We start from the raw sequence: 25442 nt of genomic DNA on the forward strand, positions 1-25442 counted from the left end.
CATGATCTCAACTTCCGCGTCGGAAAGGGCGTGGGCCTGCGCCCGCGACCGCGCGCCCCATTGGGAGGTCTGACTCGATGTGATCCGTAAATCCGGCTCGCTGACCAGAGTTTTTGACATCCTTGCGTCGGGCGAGTCTCGCTTCCATTCCCATGGCGCTATTCTCCGGACAGCCGCGATAATTGGACACGGTAGCCACCCAAAGCGCAACAGAATAATGGCATTTGGCATCCGGATGTTGCTGGCGCATCGTTTTGTCTGACCATCATGGCTGCGGGATATCCTCCGTTGATTTCCTCCTCGTCTAGTGATAGGTGAGCTCAAACAGCGGGTAGTTCAATATAAGAACATGCTCATATGCACGAACCTGCATCTGCACCAAGACTTTGAGGACAGTCATCAGTATGGAATCCAGCTAGCTGTCGAAGCTGTTCCCCGTACCTCGATAAGCCTGGAGCGGGGTTTGATCTTCCCCAGCAGATGAAGAATTAGGCCGTAAAGGTGTAAGATCGCATCCCATACGTAGAGCCAAACACCCAAGACTAAAAATAGTGAGAATGGAAGGCTGCGGTCGTTGCACGAGCGGCGCTGAAGGGCTGTATGCGAGTGGGGCGTAGTAGCGTCGTCCGAGGTCTCTCTGCTATGCAAGTCCTCGGAGCGCGTTAGCAACGGATTCAATGTCGACGACATCGAGCCGTCACTATCGTCCGAAGAAATAAATGGCATGGGGGAGTTGTGAGAGGGCGGGGTCTAGTTTGAATGACTAGAGGTGTACGTCAGCTATAGAACTCACGCACGGCGGGTCGTACTACGGGACCGGGAACTTTATATCGTGGCAAAGGGCTGCAGGGAAGGGCGAAGGAAGGCGCTTGGAGGACCACCAAGCCTATATCCATGCGGCGCCAAAACTTCGCAGCGGCGCCTTTGGCGCATGCCATGGCCATAACGAACGCCAGGGTTTTTGTCCAAATAGACGACAACACTGCCCAATTGTCCTGCATGGATGTTTATCCGCCCGGGGAATGGAGGGTGGTACGCCCTGAGGTGCGGAGTCCTCCGCGGAGCAGCGTGGCTATCGGATGCCGAAGGTTGAAAGCCTCGATTTCAGCTCTGGAGCTACGAGTGGCAATAGCGCGATTTGAAAAGGGTTCTCGTCGTGTATTCGTTCCAGCCTCAGAACCAAAGGATGTAAATCGAATTCGTGGCGACCATTTCCCGCATGTTGCTTCTCTGCGCGTCTGCATGACAGGGACACCGAGTCTCTCCAGTGCGCAAAAACGTGTTCGCCTGGAGACAAATCTTGCGGTCTCGGTTATTCAACTGCCGTCTCTCCCACTTGAGAGTTCGAGTAGAAGGCATTCGGACAGAAGAACCGACCGTTTGAGCATGCGACGTCCTGATAATATGCGTCGGCGGCGATGTTTTGGTCTCTGTCGTCTGGTCCCGGATCAGTGAGGGGCGTCAAGCCGAGTAAGGACTGGAGATGACAGATGAACATGTCAGCCAATGCAGGAGGTCCTTGCTCTCATTAATGTTGTATCGGCCTCTGCTCTCTGGCCCCGGGTGACCGAGGGGTTTCGAGCCGAGTAAGGACTGGAGATGACAGATGAACATGTGAACCAACCGCACGAAGTCTCTTGCTCTCATTAAGGTCTTGCTCTCATTAGGGTCCGGCTCTGAGTCAACAATTGGATAACAGATGGAGACAGGACCCGGACCAAGTCCAAGATGAACATGAGGGCGTCGTTGTCGAAACCTTATTCAAGCGCCAACTGTTGGATGAAATGCCGGCCATATCCACCGGATGCGTGTGTCCATGATTAGAGCGTTGCAGCTGCCTGAGTGGCCATGCATGGCGGAGGAACCCTGGAAAGACCTGTATCCAAGTACAATTCTACTCCGAGGTCGAGGACTTGGATCAGGGAGGGGACGATCTCGATGCCGAAGACGATAATGAGCGCTGTGAAACGAGGCTATTGAGGCGTGAACATTCCGATGAAGCGGTTCTGTTGAGAGTGGTAGTGAGTCATGCGGATGACGTCGGACGTAAAAGATACGCGACCAAAAATTTCCCTTACGCGCTCTCTCCTCTGCGCATCCTCCTCCTGCTGTCGAGCGCTGCTCGTGTTTATGATTTTCACCCAAAGCACTCGCGACGAGTAAGTTGGCCTCGCGTTCCCATTCCTTTCTGCTCGCTATACGGGATTCTGACCAGCGTCCAGTTATCTGAGCGACCTCGTCTTCTCCCTCACTCCCTGAAGACCGAAGGAGTCCCCCACCCACCATGTTGGTACGACACATCACAAAACAAGCAAGCAGTATACGGACGGCCGCGTCGTTCTCTCGTCTGGCTCGTGCAGTGCATCCTACCGCAACCCGCGCCCTGCATGCGAGCGCGACCCGTTACGCCGTGGCGTCCGCCGCCGTCGGGGACTACGGCGCTGAAGACAGCGAGCACGTCCTCAACTCGCCCTCAGAGCTCGCGCGCAAGATTTCGGCCAAGGTCCTCCCCAAGATCGCGCGCCCGGACGTGAAGAAGGTGCTCATCGTCGGCAGCGGCGGCCTTAGCATCGGCCAGGCGGGCGAGTTCGACTACTCGGGCTCGCAGGCGCTCAAGGCCCTTCGCGAACAAGGTGTCGACGCCGTGCTCATCAACCCGAACATTGCCACCTGGCAGACGTCGCATGAACTCGCGGCAGAGGTCTATTTCCTGCCCATAACCGCGGACTACGTTGCCTACGTGCTTGAGAAGGAGCAGCCGGACGGCATCCTGCTCACGTTCGGTGGCCAGAGTGCGCTGAACGTCGGCATTGAGCTTGACCGTATGGGTGTCCTCGACCGACTCGGCGTGCAGGTCCTCGGCACGCCCATTCGCACGCTCGAGGTTTCCGAAGATCGTGATTTGTTCGTCAAGGCGCTCAAGGGTACGTTCACTTATTTCTTTGTACGAGCATTTGGCTGACGTATCTATATAGAAATCGACATTCCGGTTGCTACCAGCACGGCTGTCTCCTCGGTCAACGATGCGCTCGCGGCAGCAGAGAAGATCGGCTATCCTGTCATCCTTCGGTCTGCATTCACTCTAGGTGGTCTCGGTTCTGGCTTTGCGAACAACCCGGATGAGCTGCGCGACCTCAGCGCCAAATCGCTTAGTCTCGCGCCTCAGGTTCTCATCGAGCGCAGTATGAAGGGATGGAAAGAACTCGAGTACGAGGTCGTCCGCGACGCTGCCGATGTATGCACATAAGCCTACTCCTTCACCCCAAGACATGCTGACGAGGCGACACGCAGAACACGATCATTTGCTGCAATATGGAGAACTTCGACCCCCTCGGCACGCACACTGGTGACTCGATCGTCGTTGCTCCGTCGCAGACGCTCCCGGACGACGAGTACCACATGCTACGTACCGCCGCGATCAAGGTCATCCGTCACCTCGGCGTTGTCGGCGAGTGCAATATCCAATACGCGCTCAACCCGTACTCCCGTGAATACTGCGTCATCGAAGTCAACGCTCGGTATGTCACCGCATATGCACCCTCGGTGTTACTAACGACCGTCATCCAGTCTCTCCCGGTCGTCCGCGCTCGCCAGCAAGGCGACCGGCTATCCGCTCGCCTACACTGCTGCCAAGATCGCACTCGGCTACACGCTCCCAGAACTGCCCAACGCCGTGACGAAGACGACAACGGCTTGCTTTGAGCCTTCGCTCGACTACATCGTGACCAAGATCCCTCGTTGGGACCTCGCCAAATTCGGCAAGCAGGTCGCTCGTCAGGTCGGGTCCGCGATGAAGTCGGTTGGCGAGGTGATGGCTATCGGACGCACGTTCGAGGAGAGCCTTCAAAAGGCGATCCGGCAGGTTGACCCGCGCTACTGCGGGTTCGAAGCGTACGTGAACCCGGAGGACCTGGACGAGACTTTGAGCGTTCCTACGGACACGAGGCTGTTTGCTGTCGCGGACGCGATGTTGAACAAGGGCTACTCTGTGGACCGCATCCATGACTTGACCAAGATCGACAAGGTAAGGATATGTACCTTCAGTACTATTCAGCGCTGATGCAGTTATCACAGTGGTTCTTGTACAAGATCGAGAATATCGTTCAAATGCAGCAAACGCTCAAGACCGCTGGCTCCGTTGAGGCCATCGACCGTGACTTGATGCTCCGCGCAAAACAGACCGGGTTCTCTGACCTGCACATCGCCAAGCTCATCGGTTCCACAGAGGACGCCGTCCGTGCCCATCGCAAGTCCCTCGGCGTTACGCCGTTCGTCAAGCGAATCGACACGCTCGCGGCCGAGTACCCGGCACACACCAACTACCTTTACACGACCTATAACGCGACGGAACACGACGTCGAGTTCGACGAACACGGCACGATGGTCCTCGGCTCGGGAGTGTACCGTATCGGGAGCTCGGTCGAGTTTGACTGGTGCGCGGTCACGTGCGCGCGCAAGCTGCGGGACATGGGCAAGCGGACCATCATGATCAACTACAACCCCGAGACGGTGTCGACGGATTATGATGAAGCGGATCGGATGTACTTCGAAGAGCTGGGCTTCGAGCGCGTGATGGACATCTACGAGCTGGAGCAGGCGCAGGGCGTCGTCGTCAGCGTCGGAGGGCAGCTGCCGCAGAACATTGCGCTTCGCATGAAGCAGAACGGCGTGAACGTGCTCGGAACGGATCCGGAGATGATCGACAGCGCGGAGGACAGGCACAAGTTCTCGAAGATCCTGGACAGCATCGGCGTTGACCAGCCCGAGTGGGCCGAGGTTTCGAGCGTGGATGCGGCGAAAGCATTCGCGCGCGAGGTTGGCTACCCTGTCTTGATCCGGCCGTCGTACGTTCTCTCGGGTGCCGCGATGAACGTCGTGTACGAGGAGGCGGCGTTGGAGCACAATTTATCGGCGGCGGCTGACGTGTCGCCGCTGCACCCGGTCGTGGTCACGAAGTTCATCGACGGCGCGCAGGAGATCGACGTCGACGCGGTTGCGCACGAGGGCAAGCTGCTCATTCACGCCGTGTCGGAGCACGTCGAGAACGCGGGCGTGCACTCGGGCGACGCGACGCTTGTGCTGCCGCCGTACACGCTCCCGGAGCGGGACATGGCGCGCATGAAGGAGATCGCGGAGAAGGTGGCAAAAGCGTTCGATATCTCGGGGCCGTTCAATATGCAAGTCATCCGACAGGTGAAGGAGGGCGCGGGGGACGAGGACGCGGCCCTGAAGGTGATCGAGTGCAACTTGCGCGCGTCGCGCTCGTTCCCGTTCGTGTCGAAGGTGCTCGGGCGCAATTTTGTCGACGTGGCGACGGCGGCGATCGTGGGCGAGCAGGTGCCGGAACCTGTGGATCCCATGGGGGAGAAGAGGGATTACACTGCGATCAAGGTCGCGCAGTTCTCGTGGACGCGGCTGCCGGGTGCAGATCCCTTCCTCGGTGTCGGTGAGTGACATATCTCAAAGGACCGAGAGGTAGGACATTTTGCTGATATTGATCTTACAGAGATGGCGAGTACCGGCGAAGTGGCCAGCTTCGGGCGCGACGTGTACGAGGCGTACTGGGCCTCACTCCGGAGCACAACCGGATTCAAGCTGCCCCGGCCCAACTCGGGTGTGCTTATCGGCGGCGACACGACGCGTCCGGAGATGGCGTCAATCGCGAAGCAGCTCATCACGCTCGGCTTCAAGCTGTACTGCTCATCTGTGGAGGTGGAGCAGTACCTGAACGAGCTGCCGTACGTGTCGTGCAAGAAGATCTTCTTCCCCACGAAGGATAAACGCAAGTTGCGCGAAGTGTTCGACGAATACGACATTGAGTGCGTGATAAACCTCGCACGGAGCCGGGCTACGGAGGCGACAGATAAGGACTACGTCGCGCGACGGTAAGTCAATGTTTACCAGCTTCCTTTCGTCGTGACCCATGCAATTTCATTCCAGAAACGCTGTCGACTTCGGTTTACCGCTGCTCAACAACGCTCGCAACGCGCAGCTGTGGGTTGATGCGCTGTCGCGGAAGATCCCCGAGGGCGGCCTCCGCAAGTACACAGAGGGCCACATCCCCTCTGAGGTCAAGTCCTGGAGCGAGTTCGTCGGTAAACGTGCATGAAGAGGGGCTTGGTCCGTGTGGGTTCGGTGGAAATCTAATATCATGCACAATGCTTTTTCTTCTGCATTAAAAAGGGGCTTGCTTGCCCATGTACCTTATCTCCATAGCATAACTTGTACCATATCACAGCAATCCCTCTAGTCACTGCATCATCAAGGAGGCCCAGGAACTGAGCATATGAGCCGTCACGTTCGTAACTCGTTCGACGCCAACCTTGGTAGGTGCGGGACGGCTCCTGTTGAAGTAGACGCAGAGAGTTGGCACGCTTTGGATGAAGATCTAGGCGGTATCCCGGAGCAAGTTCGTCGGAAAGCGCATGAAAGGAGCTTGATCGTCGTCCTACACCGCGCTAATAACCTCCGGCTTCTTAGAGACAACTTGAACTTCTGGGTTGAAATTTAGATGCTTTGTGGTGCGCATCAAGAATGGCCCTGAATCTCATTAAAATAGTGTGTACTCCGTTACAATAATTTCTGTAGTAAAGAGAGCCGACGGAAATCGCATCACAGCCCTGCCGCGCCACGAATCGAGTCCAACAGGATATCGTGGAAATCGCCTCCGGCTTCCCACATCGCGAAACCTGCCAGTCCCGATGATTTTATAAACTTGCCCTTCTGTGCAAACGATTGGGCATTATCGAAGGATACCATCACCTCGGAGGTCGCATTGTAGACATAGGGCTGAGGAACGAAGAAGCAGGGCGTCAGACAGCTTCCTCTGCAAGTTAATGTTGGTGTACACGTACCGTCTGCGTGCACGTGTCGTAGCGGTACGAAATTCCTGGTGCCGGATTGCCTTGAGAGGTGAGGAAACCGGCCTGCACCAGGCCCCAGAAATCGAAGAGACCGCCCTGGCTCTCGAAGTTGCCGCACTCGTCATTGCCCGCGGCGTCGTCCCATTTGTCACCGATGGGAATGTCCGAAGCGTTGAACGGCGGATAGAGGGCCAGTACGCTGCCCGAGCCGCGGGTGCCGTTGACGAACGCATCCGAGGGTTTGACCCGATACGAGTGGCCGTAGCCGGGCACGCCGACGATGATTTGGTTCTTGGGGATGCCTGCCGCGTGCCACGCTATCACCGCGTCTTCGGCGGAGCCGATTTGCGCCTCGTCAGGGGCGCAGGTGTCGCGCAGGGGAGCGTTCGGGCCGACGGTGTCCGCCCAAGGGCCCCATACGTCGTAGTTCATGATGGCGAGGTAGTCAAGCACGGAGGCGAAGCCGGCGACGGAGGCCGAGGGGTCGCCAGAGGCGTCGGCCCACGGCGAGAGCGAGGTTGCGGCGGTGAGGAAGAGCTTTGAGCCCTTCGGGTCAGCACGTAGCTCTTGGAGGAAGCTCAGGAAGTGTGCGGTATCGTGCTTGCTGATAGTGTTGCAGCCGATACCTTGTGTGCCGGGGTATTCCCAGCTACAGCCCGAACTGAGCGCGCGATTCCCGCTATGAAGTAGCACAGACGTACTCGAAGTCGATGCCGTCAAGGTCATATTTCTCGGCAAAGTCGACGATGGTCTTGACGAAGGCGGTCCTGTTTTTCGCACTGCCGACGTTGGAGGAGTACCATCGTGAGCCTGTCCATCCGCCGACGGAGACAAGCGCTTTGACGCCCTGTTGTTTCAGGTCAGCACACGTGGTTCGGATTTGGCGCCATAACGTACATGCTTGCGGGCCGTGGAGACGAAGGTCGGGAGCAACTTGGGATCCGATCCCTTGAGCGTTATCTTGGAAACATCGGGCGTGGTCTCGCTACAATGATTAGAGAGGTTCGATAGCTGGCGGTTCTCGTGACTCACGCAAAGGAGTATGTGAGGTGGGTGTACTTGTTCCAGCTCACGGACGAGAGAGGAAAATCGTCCGAATGCCAGCCGGCGTACCAAGCTGCCGAGACGGTCGGCTTGGACGCGCCAGCTGATATCACGGACAGTGAAAGGAGCGAAAGGGCTGCGAGGAGTTGCATTAAAACGACGAGGAGAGAGAAAACAGACAGGTTTCAGCTGCCAAAGCGCCTACCGTCATCCTCTGCGCCTCCTTGGACCTATATATCTATCTGTTCGCCCCAGGCATGTGCTCTTTGGAGGTCCGGAGAAATTTAACCCACAAGAACCTGATAGAGAACTGGCGACCGCGTAGCACACGTGAAGTACGAATTCAAGAAGAGGCGGCATGAGACCTGGCTTGAAGCTATCCTTGACCAGCATCATAACCTTCGATTTCTCTGGCTCCTCCCTTCTGGTACCAGTACTGCATACTACAATAAAGCTGGCGGTGATCTGGACCGCGATCGCGTGGAATCTCACAATCTGATCTGCCCTTGACTGAAGCGCCCACGGGTTACGCGGAACGGGTAAACGGGCCAACGTAGCTTGTTGGGGGAGAGGTTATAACCAGGTACAGTCGAGTAGATACGCACGAAACTTCGTATTTACTCGGGTGTACAAGAGAGAGAGCATGCTGCCGAGCTGATAGAAATCAATGAGATCGGCGAGGCAGTACGAAAAGCGGGTTGCGTCGAGCGATAACGAGGGCCGGTCCGTTACAGGTGGACTCCCGCAAGCATCCACTTGCATGCTTTGACTCAGGCTCTGTCTATCGTCTTCGCCGGCCCATCTAGGCACATGCCGTACATTGTCTTCACTTACATACCGTCGGCTTCGGCAATGGTCGGTCGAAGTACTAATACATAGATCAACGCGGGCTGGTCTTATCGGAACTATCTCCAATCCCAGCAACACCGCCAGACATGACTGTGAGCCCGTCGGACAGAATCGTGATCGTCGGCGGCGGCGTCTTCGGCATATCCACCGCGTACCATCTCCTCAAGCGAGGATTCACGGATGTTACTGTGCTCGAGAGGGCGTCTACCGTCCCAGCTCCGGACGCAGCGAGTTCTGATATTAACAAAAGTACGTGGCATGCACGTCCAAACTGCGCCATAGTGTTGACAGATCTATATGTAGTCGTTCGGAGCTCGTATGCGGACTCGTTTTACACCCGTCTTGCTCGCGAGGCGATCGCAGAATGGAAGAAAGTCGAAGAGTGGGGTGATACATACCAGGAGTGAGTCTATGGCGATAATCTGCTTTGCCATTATTCTAACCTCGCCCGCAAGATGCGGATGCGTCATGTTGAGTGCCGGCAACGTCGCCTCGTACACGGACGACGCATACCACAATGACATCGCGTCCGGGGCACGTATCGAGACACTTGAGAATGTCACCGCCATGCGCGCCCTCTTCCCTCCCGATGTACGCTTCGCCGCCGACGCCGGTCCGGATACCATCCGCCATCTCAACGGGTACATTAATCGCGACGGAGGTTGGGCGAAGGCCACTCAAGGCGTCGCTATGATGGCGGAAAAGGTTCGTGGAATGGGCGGGAAGATCCTACATGGGAAGGGCGTGGCGAGCTTGGTCAAAGAGGCCTCCCGAACAGTGGGGGTCAAATGTCAAGATGGTGAAGTTATTCCAGCCGCGCTAGTCGTGCTAGCAGCCGGCTCTTGGACAGCTTCGACATTTCCCGAGTTGGATCTCGACACTAGATGCCTTGCCACCGGGTGAGCAGCCACCATGATACCATACCATGTCGCACACAACATGTAGACTCTAACATGGATCCTGGACAGCCAGACCGTTGCTACCATCCAGCTCACTGAGGAAGAAGCTGCACGCTATCGTGCCTGTCCTGTCATTCTGGATTTCGGTTCTGGATTCTACATGTTTCCGGTCCGTATTTTCCTTGGTTGTTTATCGGTCGGTGGTTCACAACGTACCGTTTATCAGCCCAACCAGCAGAATATAGTCAAACTCGCCATTCACTCGACCGGCTTCACGCGTACTGTCCCCACGCCTGTCCCCGATGCTCCTACAGGGTCGCAAAGGAATATATCAACTCCAAGGACAATCACGAGCCACGGCAACGACGGTCTGCGGATCCCGCGGTCCTCGGTGAAGGCTTTGCGGAGCTTCCTGCGCCAGGTGTACCCTGAGCTCGGCAAAAAACCGTTCAGCGGGACACGACTATGTTGGTACACTGACTCGCCCGACTCGGACTGGGTCATCGGACCCCACCCATCCGACGCCGGTATCCTCCTCGCAACGTCCGGCAGCGGTCATGCGTACAAGGTTCGTAGGATGCCCGTCTTGCATTGCGCGCAAAAGCTTGATGATCATGCTACGAACAGTTCCTACCTGTGATTGGCCGCCTGGTCGCGGATGCGGTACAAGGCGTCATGGATCCTGCGTTGGTGAAGAGGTTTGCGGTAGATAGGGACATTTTGAAAGAAGATCGGACTCGTTTGCCGTCGAATGAAAGAGGGTTCGGAGGTGTGCAGGAGCTTACGGAAGATATACTTTGTACGCCGGAAGATCTACTGCCATGAATGCAGTGATCTCAGGTGATGATACATCAGCATGGACTCCAGGCTCGAATAGAAACTCCATGTGATCGACGCACATATGCTGAACGGCTCTACCGTTGTCAGGATTCCAGGTCCCGGGCATGAATCAGGGAATAGCAAATGACTATCATTTTTGGATTGTATTCCCTCATGACAGAGCCAGAAGATCTACGATGATTCTGTCAAAGCTGCTTTCTAAACAGCGCGGAATGCCTCCATTCCCGACTTGACAGCGTCGTGCCGTTCGAGATACGTCCATCCAATGTCACATTTACCGGAGTGTGGGCTCCGACGTAGGCCGCAAACACTTCGTCCAAGGTGTCGAGGACCTCGAAGCCAGCCTGCATTTGCACTGGTGTCAGCCAACAGCGCGATGGATCGATTGACGAGGTTGCATACCTGCTCCTCAACGAAGTTGTCTCCTCCGCCCGCTACGTAGTCGGACGTGACGACCGTATACGTCGTATCGGCATCCAGCGCGGTGCCGTTGACATGGAGCGAAACGAGCCGGCTTCCGACAGCAGCAGTAGGGTCGTAGACGAACTCGACGTTGACGGAGACCTGGACAAAGCTCGTGACCTCCTCCGAGTTAAACACACTCGTCGCGCTCGCGATACCCTCGAACACCTTGTTGAGCACGTCTCCCGTGAGCTGTAGCGTCGTGACCGCGTTCCCGAACGGGTAGCTAGTCAGGATCTCGCCCATCGTCACGTCACCCGCATCGATCCCGGAGCGGATCGTGCCGGCGTTGATGAGCGCGAGGTCGGGGGCAAGCGACTGGTTCCGCGCGTACTCAAATATCGCATCCGCGAGGACGTCGCCCTGCGTGCATTCCATCTTTTGGCACGTCGACTGGTCGAGATCGACGAGCGAGACGCCGACGACCTCCGACTCGTACGCGGCGAAGGACTCGGCCCATGTTTTGATTTGCGCCTCGAGCTTTGCGTCCTGGCCGGTGGCGTTCGTCATGTGAATCGGCGCGCCCTCGTAGGCGACGACCTTGCCCTGATGGTCGAAGCTGATGTCGATGTATCCGAGGTATTCGCCCCAGCGGTACCTGTGCGAGCGTCAGCGATCCTGTAATTCGGTCGAAGAGGGAATGTATGCGCACGCTTGGGTGATGAATACCTCGTCGCCGTCGAGATTGGTCTCGATGGTCGGGTAAGGGCCCAAGGCACCAGTGATGTTGCCGAGCAGGGTGTGCGAGTGTCCGCCGACGATCATGTAGAGGCCCCGCGTCTGCTGCGCGAGGATCTTGTCAAAGGAGTAGCCGATGTGGGTCATCGCGATGATGCGCTTGATGTTCGTGGTCCGGTGGATCTCGTCGATGGCATGCTGCATCGCCTGGACATGGTCGGTGAAGGTCGTGCCGGGGTCCGGGTTCGAGATGGTCGTGGTGGTATTGGTGGTGAGTCCGATGACGGCGACGTCGAGGTGCTCAAAGATGTGGTAAGGCTTGATCGCTTTCCGCAGGGCGGTGTTGTTCGTCTTGATGTTGGCGCAGACGGTAGGGAATGTTAGGTTATTCAGCTGTTTGGGGGTGTCAGAGGTGAACGTGATGGCCTTGGCCGAAGATGACATACGAAAGCAGCAAGGTAGTCGTCGCCACGGTCAAACTCATGGTTGCCTGGTACGAACGCGTCGAAACCCTGAGTGAAACAGCTTACAGCGTCGGGTTGAAAACCGCAGGCGACGTGTCATACCAGCTGGTTTATGGTCTCCGAGATGGGGTACGCTGCGCGGACAGGGTAAGCAGCTGAACTCGACTGAATAGCACATGCACAAACCTCCAAGGACCGAGAAGAACAAGGTTCCCTGTGAATCAGGTTCGGAAGACCATCAGGAAAGACTAGGGGTCGTTCGTACCTGGAACTCGTCTCCGGCATCCAAGAGCAGGCTGTTCTTGACGCCTGGCCTCAACTCGTCAACCTTGTCCTTGATCCGCGCATAACCGCCGACGCAGCCAACAGTCGGATCAGTGCAGCTAGCACCGCTCAACTTGTATTCGTCCAGGTGAGCATGGACGTCGTTAGCTGTATGGCTGTCAGTTCTTTACGCGCGGAGAGGACAAGAAGACGCGTCTTACTGTGGAAGATGGTCAGGTTGAACAAGTCGTCATGGTGGTGTCCGTGTCCCGGTTTTGACCAGTGTCGGGAAACGAGCTTGTTCGCCTCCGGCAACGGGTTTGCTGTTGCGCAGGAGGCTAGCGCGGCCAGGAGGACGAAGCTGGAGTGCAACATAGCTCAGTGACTCTGGCTTGGCGGCAGAGTGGACTTGTTGGGATTTATAGTCCTCGCATTCGAGCCGATGTCAACGGAGCACATGGCGTGGTGTTTGGCGAGGGGGTTGCCCAGCGTGATGCGTAATCCATTTTCTCTTGCTACAACGATGTTTTGCGCATTGTCGGCATCTGTGTGGCCACATGCAAGCAATATGACAGAACGCACGCCCCAGCTTTGCCTCCGATCTCTATGATTCCCTGTTTATTCTTGGACTTGAGTCAAGACCTAAGACGGCACCGAAGCCCCGCGACATATACTTGGGCGCAATGAACGAGACGCAGTCAAACCAGCTCCGTGCTCATCATGTCTGCCAATCTTCTAGGCGATCTCGTTCATCGAATGCAGCCAAATGCTCTGGAGCGTGTATCACAGGCGTTGGATGCTCACATCAACTCCAAGACTCGAAAGGAAGATGCGCTTCTCGACATCCTGCTTGCCGCGTTCCAGGAGTCGGAAATCGAACGTCATCGGGCCTTCGAACTAGTGGATGCAGCCGAAGCCGAGCGGAAGGCCCGTCGCAGAGCCGACGTCGAGAAGAAGGCGAAGGAGAGAGCAGCCAAGAAAGCCGGAAAGGCTCAACCTTCAGACAGGTTGGCTGCCACCCCGTCCTCAGGGAAAGCTAGTCCGCGCATGGTGGAAGAAGTTACTCAAGTCAGCGCTACTGCTTCTACCAGCGATTCGAGTGTTGATCAACGTCCAGAATGTCTCCCCATCCGCTGCTGAAGCAATCTCCCAGACATCAGTTTCTATCGTGCCACCGATCGTCGTAACAACTCAGCAAAGCAGGTTTCATACCGAAACTATTATCACCGCCTCGAAAGAGATCGATCTCAAAGGCTTGAACCTTGCCGTTGGCAAGCTCGAGCTTCTCGAAGATGCACTCCTGCGCCTCAAGGAGGGCGTCAAATATGGGCTTGTCGGACGAAATGGTACCGGAAAGAGCAGTGAGCATCCAATGTCGGTTTCAGCACATATACCCGTTCATCACTTCATCACACAGCGTTGTTGTATGCGCTCGGCGAAGGATTGATACCCGGTCTTCCTCCGACGTTGAAGATTATCCTCGTGAGCCAAACCGCAGGGGTGGAGCGATATGACCTCGAAACCAACCCGGGATATGGGGCGCAGGACGCTCTTCATTTTGTCCTCGATAGCGACCATGAACGAAAACAGGTTGCAGAGGACTTCGCGAGTCAGCATGTGTATCGTATCTCTGAGGGGCAGCCGATCTGACTTCTTCTAGTGCTCTCCAAGATCATGGAATCGGACAATCCTTCGCCTCAGGAAGTACATAAAGCCGTTTCCTCGATATATGTAGCTCGCAAGAGAGCCGAGCTGGAAGATGCTCAACGCATTGCGTCGAAGAGGAGCGGGGCTCGGGGCGCCGACGCCAGGAAGCGCTTGCTTGTAGTCGAAGCTGAATTGGCGGCGGAGGAGAAACGCGCGAACATGACCGATGGCGACGGCATCTACACCCTCGTGGATGCAGCGCACCTGGTCGCAGAACTGTCTGCGGCTCTAGACCTGGTTAGTCTCACATCCATGACCTCCATTGTACACAGTCTTACCCGTCTTGCAGATGGAGGCTGCGACGGCTGAATCCCGTGCTCGCACTGTGCTCCAGGGGCTCGGTTTCCAACAAGATCAATTCTCGCGGCCTGTTTCGTCCTTCTCGGGAGGATGGCGTTCGAGGCTCGCCCTCGCCTCTGCCCTCCTTCGACGAGCAGATGTGCTACTGCTCGACGAGCCCGTCAATTATCTTGATATTCCTGGTGTTCTATGGTTGGAACGATTTGTCTTGGACCTACCCGCGACCGTCGTGATTGTCAGCCACGATCGAGCGTTCTGCGACGCAATATCCGAAGAGCTTATCATTATCAGGGAGAAAAAGCTGAGATACTTTGAAGGTAACCTCTCATCATACGAATTGTGAGTTTCAGTTTGCTCCTTCCCATGAACAAACCACTCAGAGGCATGGCAAGGCAAGAGTGGAAGAAATACAAGAAGACGTCCAAGCAGTTGGAAGCACTGGACAAGAAGAAGGCTCATGTAGGTATATCCGACCGCTGCGCATGGTCACGACGTGACGGATCGGTTTCTACAGATACAGAAAACGATTGAGGAAGGTCTACGGTCTGCCAAGAAGAACGGGGACGATAATCGCCTGCGGATGGTCAAGAGCCGGCAACGAAAACTCGATGAACGATGGGGTCTCGAAAGAAACGCGGCTGGCCACCGTTTCAAGGTGCATCCGGGATTTTATCGAGCCAGACCTTGCTGCTCATATCTGATCCCCAGCTGAACCGTGATTTTGGAGGCTACCACGAGACAAACAGAGCGATGCCCACTCTTGAAGGCCCCGAGAAGGCCATCGAATGGTATTTCCCAGATCCTGAGCCGCTGCGGTTCCCTGGTGCACTTGTGCACCTTGAGAGCGTGTGCTTTCAATATTCAGGCGCGAAGGCACCTACGTTGTCGGATATACGGCTGACAATAGATATTGGTGATCGTGTTGCACTCGTTGGACCGAATGGTCATGGGAAGACAAGTAATCTAGTCAGTCCCAGCACCAGCGTGACGCTCATTGCACAATTATATGTTTCCAGCGTTGATAAACCTTGTTACGGGAGTGACAAAGCCGACAGCGGGCTCTGCTACCTTCCATCCTCAAGCACGTATCGGCCACTACACGCAGCACGCTGTCGAACAGCTGGCACAAGTGCAGACATCCGCGTTGAAGCACTTCATCGAATACACCTCCGCCGCCGAGAGCGACGCTCGGGCCATCTTAGGCATGCTCGGGCTCACAGCACGGACCGCGGATGCACAGCCGGTCTGCGCGTTGAGCGGGGGGCAGAGAGTAAGACTAGCGCTGGCGAAGGTTATCTGGACAGCGCCGGATTTGCTCGTCCTCGATGAAGTTACGAGTAGGCGTGACCCTCATTGCAGATGGTGATCGATCGATTGACTATACCGCTTCTCAGCTCACTTGGACGTTGACAGCATTGCGGCGCTCATTGATGCTTTGCGAGCTTACGGCGGGGCGATCTTGCTGGCGTCTCACGACCGGCATGCCGTTCGTACCATCGTCGAGGGAGCGCCTCTTCCGCAAGACGATGAGGACAACCCACAATCAAACGAGACAGGCGAAGACGCAGGTGCATCCGCGCCAGGTAAGACCTATGTCATGCTTCATGGGAAGCTGAAGCTGCTCGAGCGAGGGGTGGAGGAATACGCGGAACTAGTCGAGCTCAGTGTAGGAACGTAAGGATGTTGCAATGATCGTACCGATGCAATGGCGGAACATGCATTTCCTCCTTGATATTCTCTCCGTGCAGCCTCTGGAGTGCTACAGTCGTTACATGTTGTTCTGAGCTGGGAGCAATTGAGGGATACTTATTGAGGGATCTGTTGCGAAGACTATTCCCACGCGCTAGCTACCTTCCGCCAGTGTGCAGCTCTCTTTCGCATTCAAATCGACATGGGGCTCGCTGGTCGCAAGGTCAAACGACGCATTGGAAATGATCCTCGCAATTTATCTTGGGCCGACGGTATGTCCCGAACAGCGAATGTGCCCCACCAACTCTCAGCACTAAGCCGGGGTCCCACTTACTGGCAGATGCGGCGCGATTTGGCCAGAACTATCTTTCAAAATTTGGCTGGGATGCCTCTCAGGGTCTTGGCGTCTCCGGCGAGGGTCGCACATCGCACATCAAGGTGCACCAGAAACTAGACATGTACGGTATCGGCGCGGCGCATCAGAAGGACCCAAATGGCATTGCCTGGAAACAGAACAAAGACTTTGAGAGTCTGCTCAGGCGGCTGAATGGAGGGGAAGGGGATACCGAGACTGTCGGGACAAAGTTGAGCGGGTTCAGCAAGGCAAAGGAGTTGAGCGGGGACAACGAAGGAGAAGAGGCGGATGGACAGGCTGCAGGGGAGAAGAGGAAGGCGGATGAGGTTGAAGATGCCAACGACGATGACGAGCAGGATAAGAAGAGGAGGAAAAAAGAGAAGAAGGAGAAGAAGGAGAAGAGCAAAAAATCGAAACGCAGCGGGGATGTGGAAGGTGAGGCGTCCCCAAGCAGGCTCGAAGAGGACGTCGAGGCGTCGCCGGCCCCAGAGACCACGACCACCTCGCGCTCATCGTCTGTCCCGATTATTCGAGGGTATGCCATAACTCGCTTATCGTCGACCGGGCGCTCTCAAACGCTGATTTCAGGCATCGCGCTCGCTTCATCCGGGCGAAACGTATGGCACTGGCTGACTCCGCGGCTGTCTCAGAAATCTTAGGCATCTCCCGCAATGCTACTCCTACCATCACGACCTCTACCACCCCTGAGCCCTCCGCTGAACCCGAAGCCGCACCGCTCGAGCAGCTCACCACCTCGTCAAAAAGCGTCATGGATTACTTCAAAGAGAAGCTGCTCGCGAAGTCCAACTCGAAAGCGTCGTCATCCTCCAACACACCTATTGCAAAAATACCTCCGGATGCCGGGGAACGCGATCCGCGAGGTGGCTTAGGATCCTCGAATCTGCGGCACTGTTGGACGACTGCTGAGACGCAAGATGAAGAACATCCTTTACGCGGAGGGCTCGGTGCTTCTCGTCCTCCTGCATTCGTTTCCTCTTTTACCGCTGCTGCGAGAGATGAGGAGGACGACCGGCCGCGCGGGGGCTTAGGCAGCTCCCGCTCCATTGTGTTTGACAGTTCAATCACGGCTGCTACCGTAGTTCCAGAACCTGGCCCGTCAGAGTCGACAGAACCCGCAAAGGTCGGGGAACAGGTTGAGGACGACAGGAAACGACGGAAACGCGAGAAGAAGGAACGGAAGGAACGAGAGAGGAAAGCGAAGGAGGTTATAAACGACGACCAGCCTCCACGTGAAGAGGATCAGGCTGCGGTGGCCGGGCGATCTGCCTCGCCAGAACCGTCTGACAAGAGTGAGAAGAAGAGCAAGAAAAAGAAGTCGCAAAAAGAGATTGCCTCGGAGGAGCCCTCAGGGGAGGATCCTCCGATAACACCGGTTGGAACAAAAGAGGAGAAACGGCAGAGGAAGAAGGCAAGGAAGGCTCGGCAGGAGGTCTAACATGTTTACTCGCTGTAATTCATCTGGCTTGGGCTATATCTTAAGCTGCATCCAACCATAGGCACCTTTGGCCTACTTGCAGCTATGTAACAATACGGTGATTGTGCCCGTTGTCTTGCAAGCCGTTCACGGCTTGCCGTATTCCTCGATGACCGAACGAGGTTCGCAATACTGCGCTACTGGTTTGTAGGGTCCGTCCAGCCTGTAAACCACGAAGATCAAGCCGTAGGTCAGCAAACCGACCAAAGCGGCATGTAGCAGGCGAGGACCCACCCGAATGCTTTGGGCCCGCCATTTTCGAGACCTCGCTCGGTCGTCCATAAGGGATGCGAGGCAAGGACGAGAACGGTGACTCGTAACTGATGCCTTTCAGCTTCCCTCCACAGTGCTGACTCGGTGAGAACACGTACCCCATAACGATACTCGTGTGTTCCCAGACTCGATCCGCTTTGGGAATCCAGCACAGTAATCAGATCGGGTACCACGGCCAGCATTTGCTTTGCGCCTGGCGCGGAGGTGAGCTCGGCAGTTAGGTTCTCGTTTTGGAAGGTGATAGTGAGCGCATCATCAGCATTAGCAGACAGTCCGTTCGGTCGTGCTGACTCCACTTCGCTATCCAGGAGTGGGACCACTGGTTTTCCTTTCAGCGCCAATTACGTTGAATACAACGAACAGCATCACTCACTGGTCACGGTGCCCCACTTGACGAAGACGCTGATCAGCGCGCGGGATACTGAATAACAACTGGGGTACTTGCCGTGAATCCCGCTCGAACCTCGCGGTTGACTGCGGTTATCTTGCCAATGAAGAGACATTTACCGTTCTGAAGCTCAAGAACCCCATTGGGGATGCCACTCAAATCACTGCGAGTAGAATGGTAGGTTCAGCGTTACGAACATCAGTGCTACCAAACTGCTTACTTTCTCTGCCGGCAGAGAGCGACGGCCCTGCCAATTCTCCACGCTTGTGACACGGAGCGCGTCACTCCGTACTCCCTACAGGTCTTCGCCGACAGAGGTGCCATTGACACTCCAGCCTTGCTTCCCATGCTAGTGCATGCACCTCTGAGCCTGTTGTAATGTCAATGAATCACAGCTCGTTGATGCACCAGTGACACTCACAAAGTTTCAACCATCCATTGATCAGATGTCGATGGAAGAAGCTATGCAGCAAGCAGCAAACATAAAAATTGGCCAATCGCATCCTATATACGGCAGGGACCTACCACAGAGTTACCAACACCGTCTGCGATTGCACAGGGTACAAGACTAGCGGGAACACCATATGCGGCAGGCAGGCTCTGGTCCGGATTTCAGTATTTAGGCGGAAATTTTGAGTTTTCAAGGCCGGTACCTGCCACATGTTGCTGAATGGACATGGCGACAGTCAACTGCTGTAAGAGGAAACCAGGATATGTACATACGGATACGCTCTGCCCATCAGATCGCCGTCGAAAACCGGAATCTGACATGAGGTCAGATACTATTTCTTGAACTCGGTACGATGCAGCAACTAAGCAACATACGTTGAGGTGCTTGGCCGACGCCAGTATCATTGGCTGAATACCTGGAGCATACATCACTTCTTGATAGGTACACAGGTTTTCCTCGGTGCTTACCATTACCACCACCAATCTCGTCCCTGTCTGGAGAGTCAAACCGTGTCGCGATGCAGAAGATTATACTCACGATATTATCGCGGCCGGAGTTCCCATGTTCACAAACTTGGCAAGGTTCCGACAAGCCGTCTCGGTTTCGGTGCCCGCCTGTAAGCGTTCGTTCGATACGGAAGGCGATCCCATAAAATGCCCTCGGAAGATAACCGCATCGTCCGGTAGACTGTCGGAAGAGATTACTCGTATCTCGCCTCCATCGCGAAGGATCTGGCGTGCCATGATTTGCGGCGGGTACGGGCTGCCGCCGCCACCGGTTCCCAGTATACCACAGCCTTCGGCGATCCAAGCAAGGTCGATCTCGCTGAGGATCCACTCCCGCTTGGCGTTAATCTGAGGGACGTAGGTGTTGACATCGATCCGTATGATTCGGTCGCCGCTTTTGGAATCGTTCTCTCCCTCGGGTTCTTCCGTTTCTTCGCGATCTTCCATGACATTCGATGACTCCAGCATCGCCTCGGTGTCAAGCTGAACGCGATATCGGCATTGGGCGCGTCGGATGAGTGCACATATGAGCATCGACTCACCTCTCCAACTGCACGAACGATAATACGGGTCGCTTTATTGGTAACATACTGAGAGAAACCTGAGTCCGGGTGAGCGCACTGACTGCGAACATCCGCTTACCTGAACCGGAAGATTTTCAACCTCCACGACCTTGACAGTGTGCTTCTTTGCACCTGCGGCCACAGCGCGTTCAATTGCTTCCACCTTGCATTTCTCTAGCACATCCTCCAGAGACTTGTCTTGTAAAATCTCGATAGTGTCTGGTCCCATATTGAGTATACGAACCGAGCCATAGCGAACCAAGGAGGCATTCTCACCGAATTCTCCGGAAATATTCGCCACGCAAGCACCAACGGCATTAGCGCAAGAGAAGAAGGGTGGTCGGACGATATTGGCAACTCCTTTGAGGCTTGACGGCGCGAGGATGCTACCACCTCCCACGAGGAGAACTGTAGCAGGCTCAGGGCTGGTTTTCATGCCTGTATATAGAAGGAATGAAGCTTGAGTGCAATCAGGCATACGTGAACAACACGCTTACGGTCAACGACATCTTCTAATAGCTTTTTCATGGCCGCTCGAGCGCCCTGTAGTACGCTCTCCGGAATCGCACCCGAGACTTTGGTTCTGTCGCCGACCTGAAGGGATTCGTCGGTAGCGACGACACAGTCGGTCGCCGTCAGCGTGCTGCCGCCGAATACGAGACCCTCCGTCAGAAGCTTGTATCCAGTAGAGCTAGGGCACATATTAGCTCGGGTGTGTGTATCAGATCCGGGAATACACGTACTCCGGCCCAACTGAAACGACAGTTTCGCCTGCTGCCGTCTCCGAGACGTGTACCCGGGATCCACCTCCAAGACCTATACTCTGCACATCTGGCATCGAGAAGCTGCACTCATTAGTCGAGAAAACCAGGAGCACCCAACAGCTTCCGCTCACTTAGTGCGAACGCCAGCTACTTCGATATATGCTGCAGCCTGCCGCGGAAAGCCAGAGGGCAACAACTTCGTCCAAGCATCTCAGTGAGGTGATCAGGACAGGGATTTGAAAAAAGAGCTCACCACGCCGACATCCGTGGTCGTTCCACCAATCTATTGCGAGTGTTCGGCTTCAATGCTATCGGCGAGTTCCGAGAAGAGCTACCTACATCTACAACAACCAGATTTCCATGTTCCACGCCATCCTGCTGCTCAACCCCCTTGCCGTGTGCCAGATACGCCGCGCCGCGCATACTGTTGGTAGCACCACTAGCAAAGGTGCGGATTGGAAGTTTCGCCGCCTTTCTGCATGCAGTCGTGAAAAAGAGGCTAACACGTCCGAGGGCCAAAAAATTACGCAGCAGTGATCAGTGTGCCGTCGTTCTGCGTCAGGAATAGAGGGCATTTGAGACCCAGACGATTCATTGCACGTTGAAATCCTCTGATTGTACGCCTCGCGAAGGCGAGGATAGACGCGTTCAATATCGACGCGTTCTCTCGTTCGAGTAGGCCAGCATGTCCAACTACAAATCCGATCAGCTTTCCGTCCCAATACCGTGATGAGGTCCGGCCTACCTTCTCTTGAACAAACAATATCCACCCCAGGTCCGAGTGCCTGGGATAGGATATCTTTGGCACGGTCTGACAGCAAACAAGGATGTTGTTATGATTGATAAACGATGCGATCAAAGACTAACCCTCTTGACTCGTGCCCTTGCGGTAAACCGTGTCAACACGGCACACAAATCGACAACCTCGGGTAGACTTACGTCGTTCTGATCCAAAGGCGAGTAAATTCCGACAAGGACGACAGACGTCAGCCCCTTGTCACGGATTTTGGCCGCCTCCGCCTTTAGCTCAGCCTCGTCGATCTTGCATACAAGAGCCGCAATGAGTGACATAGTAGCATTCCCGAGAGGGCCAATGAACATACATCGTTGATAGCTGAGCCATCGATTTGAAGTCCTCCTTTCAGTATAGCGACGTGTCCTTCTGTGATGGAGCGGAGAATCGGAGGGAAGTCGATAAACGGAGGGCATTCCTAGATTTGCCTTGATATTGAGCTAACGAGCACCTGGACTTTGAGCTTACCTCCGTATACGGTGCCCCAAGCCGAATCACGGCTACTTTAGAGAGCCTCCTGGAGTCTGCCTCCACTACAGCATCTGCACGAAGGCTTCAGTATGACCACTTGAGGAGGAATCAGAACCAGTTTCACTGATGAAGTGCGTCGCTGCAGTGTCGAAGTCAGCAGCAGAGTAGCCTCAGGGCGGTCGAGGCTACGAACTTCCAATCATCAAGCTACCAATCTCCGCAGGTTGGACGCGACTGTCCTCGAGCACAGATCGAACTGCAGCCTCAATGCCATCCGTCACATTCGGAGTGGTCGGTTTCTTGGACGAAGACATAACCCCTCTGGATTCAGAAGCCGAGACATTGGGCAATACGTCGAGCAGTACGGAGTCAGTGTTTGTGCCTGCGCGTGGTCAGTGATGATACTTCTCCAATCCTCCACGACATTCTTACCTCCGACGTCGACACCTATACGATAGCGTTGCTGAGTCGACATGGCACAAAGGCGGAACGAGTGCGCTGAATGACAGGACGTGCTGGTAGATATCCCATATCGCTGCGTGATATACTACATACCCTATCTCTCACCATACTTAGAGGCGTGGTATTCGAATGCCGATGGCTTTGGGTGTCTCCCGAATCGGAACACTGCCACATGGCCATGGTACGCGATCAGGTGACCTCGCGCTTGCCGCCGGCGCCGCAGGGCTTGCAGCACGCTTGTCCAACTTGAAGCTTGCCCTGACTATCTGTGCGCGTCGGGTCGACCTGCTCATTGCAGCTAGGGCGCCTCAGGTCTTTGGAATCACCGCGCAGTATGAGCAGAGATTACGCACAACGCGACACTCTAGGGGGAAGGCGCATGTACCCCAGAGCTGACAGCAGTACACTGTCTTGGACGGTTCAATGAAAGAAGCGTCTCATGATAGTCCTTAGTGCAAATCTCGGGACCGTGGGCGGCATACAATCAGGATACCGGTAGGAAAGTCGTACGCAACAGCTTCGTAGTCTACACTAGGCGCTCACGAGTCACATCAGCACCACGCTACTTATTAACTCCCCGTGCTCTCTCAAGGATTCGTCACCTTCGTGATCAACTTTCCCTGATTAGCCCCCGTGAAAAGCCCTCTCCACACTTGCGGCACATTGTCGAACGGGACCTCGCATACGGTCTCACCACCCTCCACGTCGATTATGCCAGCCTGGATTGCCTGTGCGAGCACCTTGATAGCTGCGGGATACCGGTTCGCATAGTCTGCGATGATGAAGCCGTGAATTGTCAGAGAATTTTGAATTACTTCATGCCAGTTCGTGATCGACGGCCGTTTTGGATCGTTGTAGGCTACGGCACGGACGTAAGCTATCTTCGGTCCGGATGTTACTTACTCTTCGCTTACTGCTGATGCTACCAATGGCAGCTATGTGACCGTAACGCTTCATCCGAGAGAGAGTGGCATCCAGGACTATTACGGATAGCCGTAAGTATTAGAGACTTTAGTCGCGTCGCATTTGTATGGGATCAACGTACTGTCGCCGCCAACAAGGTCCAGATAGGCATCCACAAAACCTTCCGTCGCTTTGTGCAGAGCTTCCTTGAAGCCAGGGGCTTTGTAATCCAAACATTCGTCCGCTCCGATTTCGCGGACGTAGGCACACTTGCGTGGACCACCGGCGATTCCAATTACGCGTTTGGCCCCAATGATCTTCTTAGCAATTTGAATGGCTGCCGATCCGGTAGCACTAGATATGCAGATGCATGAGTTAGCCTGCCGTGGGTCACGGAAACTGATATGTTGCCTCACCCTGCAGCTCCTGAGACCAGTACAACCTGCTCCGGAGTAACGTGGCAAATGTCATACAGCGCGAAATAAGCAGTAAGCGCCGGTCCACCGAGCGCTCCCAATGCGACCGTCGGCGAGAGACCCGGTATTTGCCTGAGCGAGTATCGGTTGATATGACCGCATGTCAGGTCTACAAAATGGACCTACGGCACCGGCATCACAGCATGTTCAGACATGACATGGTACTGCCTCCATCCCATAGATGCCCTGATGAGCTGCCCGACTTGATATTTTGAGGACTTGCTCTCTATCACCTTGGCGATTCCATAGGCATGCATCACATCTCCTTCGCGTATAGGCCGCGTGTACGAGCGAGATTCGTCTCCGTCCTTTTGGATCCACGCACGCTGCGCGGGGTCGTTCGAGAGGTAGATCATTTGCAGTAGTACGTCACCATCCTGTAAGCCAGGAAGATCCACTCTTGAGAGCGCGAAGGCGTCTTCGCGCACGGCATCTTGCGGGGCATGCAATAGAGTCCAGACAAGGGTAGAACGAGGCGCCATGAGTGACGGAGGGCAACTCTATGTCCGCAAGGCGCGTTATATACCCATCGAGAGTTGGTGGTTAAGAGCACCGCGTAGAGAAGTAATTGCATCTGATATAGCGCGATGATATTCTTGCATCCCAAGAGCGATGTCGGCGCTCGGGATTGAGCCGTTCCATGACGAGGAAGAATACACGACCCTTCTGGTACTCCGATAGGCAAGGAAATCTTCCGCGCAACGCATAGTTAGAGAGATCGGGGGATGGGTGCCTGCGGCCCCAGTTGGTCATTCCACGAGGCTCGCAAACGCGAGCTCACTCTCGCCGGCTGCACATCTGAGCAGGCACCTCGGAATCGGCGTTACTGACTGCAGGTAGGGAATTCGACCATGAAAAAGCAGCCGGGGTGAAAATCGCCGGCTTTGAGGCAGTACCAGTGCTCGGAAAAGTTGGCCGGTGAGATAGTGACCACAAGATCTGGTGGAGCAAGGAAACCGGCTACACCGCGACTGCAGTTTGTAATTGGTCCACCTTACGAAAGGTAAGCTGCATGGCAGGTTTCCAATCGGTCGAGGTGAACCTCCGACGGCGGCGACGTAACTAAGGATCCATTTTTCGGAGACCCGGTGTACGGCAAACGACGATATCAATGAGCACCGCCATCATTGAAAAATCACGTCAATTCTACTCCTTGATCCCTGGGCCTCCAGCTCGTTTCTCGCCCTTGCCCATGATCGCGATGTCGGATATGGACAAGCACTGCGAACAAATATCGGTCAACTCGCACCGCCTAGTGCCCAGAGCCGGACAGCTCACTGAGCCAGAACTTATGCACATGTTCGACTCCCTTGAGCTGTTCCCACTGGAGCGATCTCAAAAGAAGAGTCAAAATTATTCATACTCACATATACTACGTTGTTGTACTACGTAAATCAATGCAATGCCTGGCGTCCAGTTCAGGTTGAGAATTTGACGTAGTTGTTCAAAGCACGACCATACTTTTCTAGAGCGCCGTTATGAC

At 55.3% G+C, this 25442-nt stretch overlaps 9 protein-coding genes across 9 annotated transcripts; 4 read left to right on the forward strand and 5 right to left on the reverse strand.

Annotated features, from left to right (window-relative positions):
• Nucleotides 1-776: 776 nt before the first annotated feature.
• PUNSTDRAFT_115205 (uncharacterized protein) lies at nucleotides 777-944 on the reverse strand (the record flags this gene model as incomplete). The annotated part of the gene is made up of 1 exon (XM_007386114.1): nucleotides 777-944. The coding sequence occupies one exon, from the start codon at nucleotides 942-944 to the stop codon at nucleotides 777-779; it is 168 nt and encodes a 55-aa protein (XP_007386176.1).
• A 1340-nt stretch (nucleotides 945-2284) lies between these two features.
• Nucleotides 2285-6254, forward strand: PUNSTDRAFT_105826 (carbamoyl-phosphate synthase; the record flags this gene model as incomplete). The annotated part of the gene is made up of 7 exons (XM_007386115.1): nucleotides 2285-2924; nucleotides 2976-3235; nucleotides 3292-3518; nucleotides 3568-4024; nucleotides 4075-5446; nucleotides 5507-5885; nucleotides 5941-6254. 7 exons carry the CDS (start codon nucleotides 2285-2287, stop codon nucleotides 6107-6109), a joined length of 3504 nt encoding a protein of 1167 aa, XP_007386177.1. The 3' UTR covers nucleotides 6110-6254.
• Nucleotides 6255-6612: 358 nt separating this feature from the next.
• On the reverse strand, nucleotides 6613-8059 carry PUNSTDRAFT_72072 (chitinase; the record flags this gene model as incomplete). Its single annotated transcript, XM_007386116.1, has 5 exons — nucleotides 6613-6789; nucleotides 6855-7512; nucleotides 7565-7710; nucleotides 7761-7848; nucleotides 7896-8059. 5 exons carry the CDS (start codon nucleotides 8057-8059, stop codon nucleotides 6613-6615), a joined length of 1233 nt encoding a protein of 410 aa, XP_007386178.1.
• A 769-nt stretch (nucleotides 8060-8828) lies between these two features.
• On the forward strand, nucleotides 8829-10552 carry PUNSTDRAFT_105832 (FAD dependent oxidoreductase). Its single transcript, XM_007386117.1, has 6 exons — nucleotides 8829-9005; nucleotides 9060-9159; nucleotides 9212-9655; nucleotides 9725-9824; nucleotides 9882-10223; nucleotides 10283-10552. Exons 1-6 carry the CDS (start codon nucleotides 8843-8845, stop codon nucleotides 10478-10480), a joined length of 1347 nt encoding a protein of 448 aa, XP_007386179.1. The 5' UTR covers nucleotides 8829-8842; the 3' UTR covers nucleotides 10481-10552.
• Nucleotides 10553-10636: 84 nt separating this feature from the next.
• Nucleotides 10637-12738, reverse strand: PUNSTDRAFT_145219 (Metallo-dependent phosphatase; the record flags this gene model as incomplete). The annotated part of the gene is made up of 8 exons (XM_007386118.1): nucleotides 10637-10839; nucleotides 10898-11555; nucleotides 11610-12028; nucleotides 12082-12147; nucleotides 12202-12233; nucleotides 12286-12313; nucleotides 12365-12531; nucleotides 12585-12738. 8 exons carry the CDS (start codon nucleotides 12736-12738, stop codon nucleotides 10681-10683), a joined length of 1683 nt encoding a protein of 560 aa, XP_007386180.1. The 3' UTR covers nucleotides 10637-10680.
• A 317-nt stretch (nucleotides 12739-13055) lies between these two features.
• PUNSTDRAFT_105840 (P-loop containing nucleoside triphosphate hydrolase protein) lies at nucleotides 13056-16082 on the forward strand. The gene is made up of 10 exons (XM_007386119.1): nucleotides 13056-13431; nucleotides 13481-13724; nucleotides 13781-13972; nucleotides 14024-14307; nucleotides 14360-14709; nucleotides 14763-14829; nucleotides 14885-15025; nucleotides 15079-15328; nucleotides 15387-15707; nucleotides 15765-16082. Exons 1-10 carry the CDS (start codon nucleotides 13084-13086, stop codon nucleotides 16046-16048), a joined length of 2481 nt encoding a protein of 826 aa, XP_007386181.1. The 5' UTR covers nucleotides 13056-13083; the 3' UTR covers nucleotides 16049-16082.
• Nucleotides 16083-16261: 179 nt separating this feature from the next.
• Nucleotides 16262-17870, forward strand: PUNSTDRAFT_115211 (uncharacterized protein; the record flags this gene model as incomplete). The annotated part of the gene is made up of 3 exons (XM_007386120.1): nucleotides 16262-16331; nucleotides 16400-16949; nucleotides 17003-17870. 3 exons carry the CDS (start codon nucleotides 16262-16264, stop codon nucleotides 17868-17870), a joined length of 1488 nt encoding a protein of 495 aa, XP_007386182.1.
• A 126-nt stretch (nucleotides 17871-17996) lies between these two features.
• On the reverse strand, nucleotides 17997-22593 carry PUNSTDRAFT_136542 (Hydantoinase/oxoprolinase; the record flags this gene model as incomplete). The annotated part of the gene is made up of 30 exons (XM_007386121.1): nucleotides 17997-18072; nucleotides 18144-18229; nucleotides 18281-18501; nucleotides 18556-18571; nucleotides 18646-18733; nucleotides 18791-18940; nucleotides 18992-19032; nucleotides 19096-19170; nucleotides 19224-19236; nucleotides 19294-19334; nucleotides 19396-19436; nucleotides 19489-19511; nucleotides 19559-20010; nucleotides 20070-20117; nucleotides 20170-20309; nucleotides 20367-20528; nucleotides 20588-20781; nucleotides 20834-20935; nucleotides 20986-21050; nucleotides 21108-21137; nucleotides 21194-21329; nucleotides 21382-21547; nucleotides 21600-21665; nucleotides 21722-21737; nucleotides 21794-21895; nucleotides 21958-22065; nucleotides 22116-22189; nucleotides 22243-22257; nucleotides 22312-22500; nucleotides 22551-22593. The coding sequence occupies 30 exons, from the start codon at nucleotides 22591-22593 to the stop codon at nucleotides 17997-17999; spliced, it is 2979 nt and encodes a 992-aa protein (XP_007386183.1).
• Nucleotides 22594-23053: 460 nt separating this feature from the next.
• On the reverse strand, nucleotides 23054-24476 carry PUNSTDRAFT_127366 (NAD(P)-binding protein). Its single transcript, XM_007386122.1, has 5 exons — nucleotides 24086-24476; nucleotides 23900-24031; nucleotides 23626-23837; nucleotides 23495-23560; nucleotides 23054-23439 (listed from the first exon to the last, which is right to left on the reverse strand). Exons 1-5 carry the CDS (start codon nucleotides 24439-24441, stop codon nucleotides 23168-23170), a joined length of 1038 nt encoding a protein of 345 aa, XP_007386184.1. The 5' UTR covers nucleotides 24442-24476; the 3' UTR covers nucleotides 23054-23167.
• Nucleotides 24477-25442: the final 966 nt, after the last annotated feature.

The sequence above is a fragment of the Punctularia strigosozonata genome, assembly GCF_000264995.1.
Source record: "Punctularia strigosozonata HHB-11173 SS5 unplaced genomic scaffold PUNSTscaffold_10, whole genome shotgun sequence".
Lineage (NCBI taxonomy): Eukaryota > Fungi > Basidiomycota > Agaricomycetes > Corticiales > Punctulariaceae > Punctularia > Punctularia strigosozonata.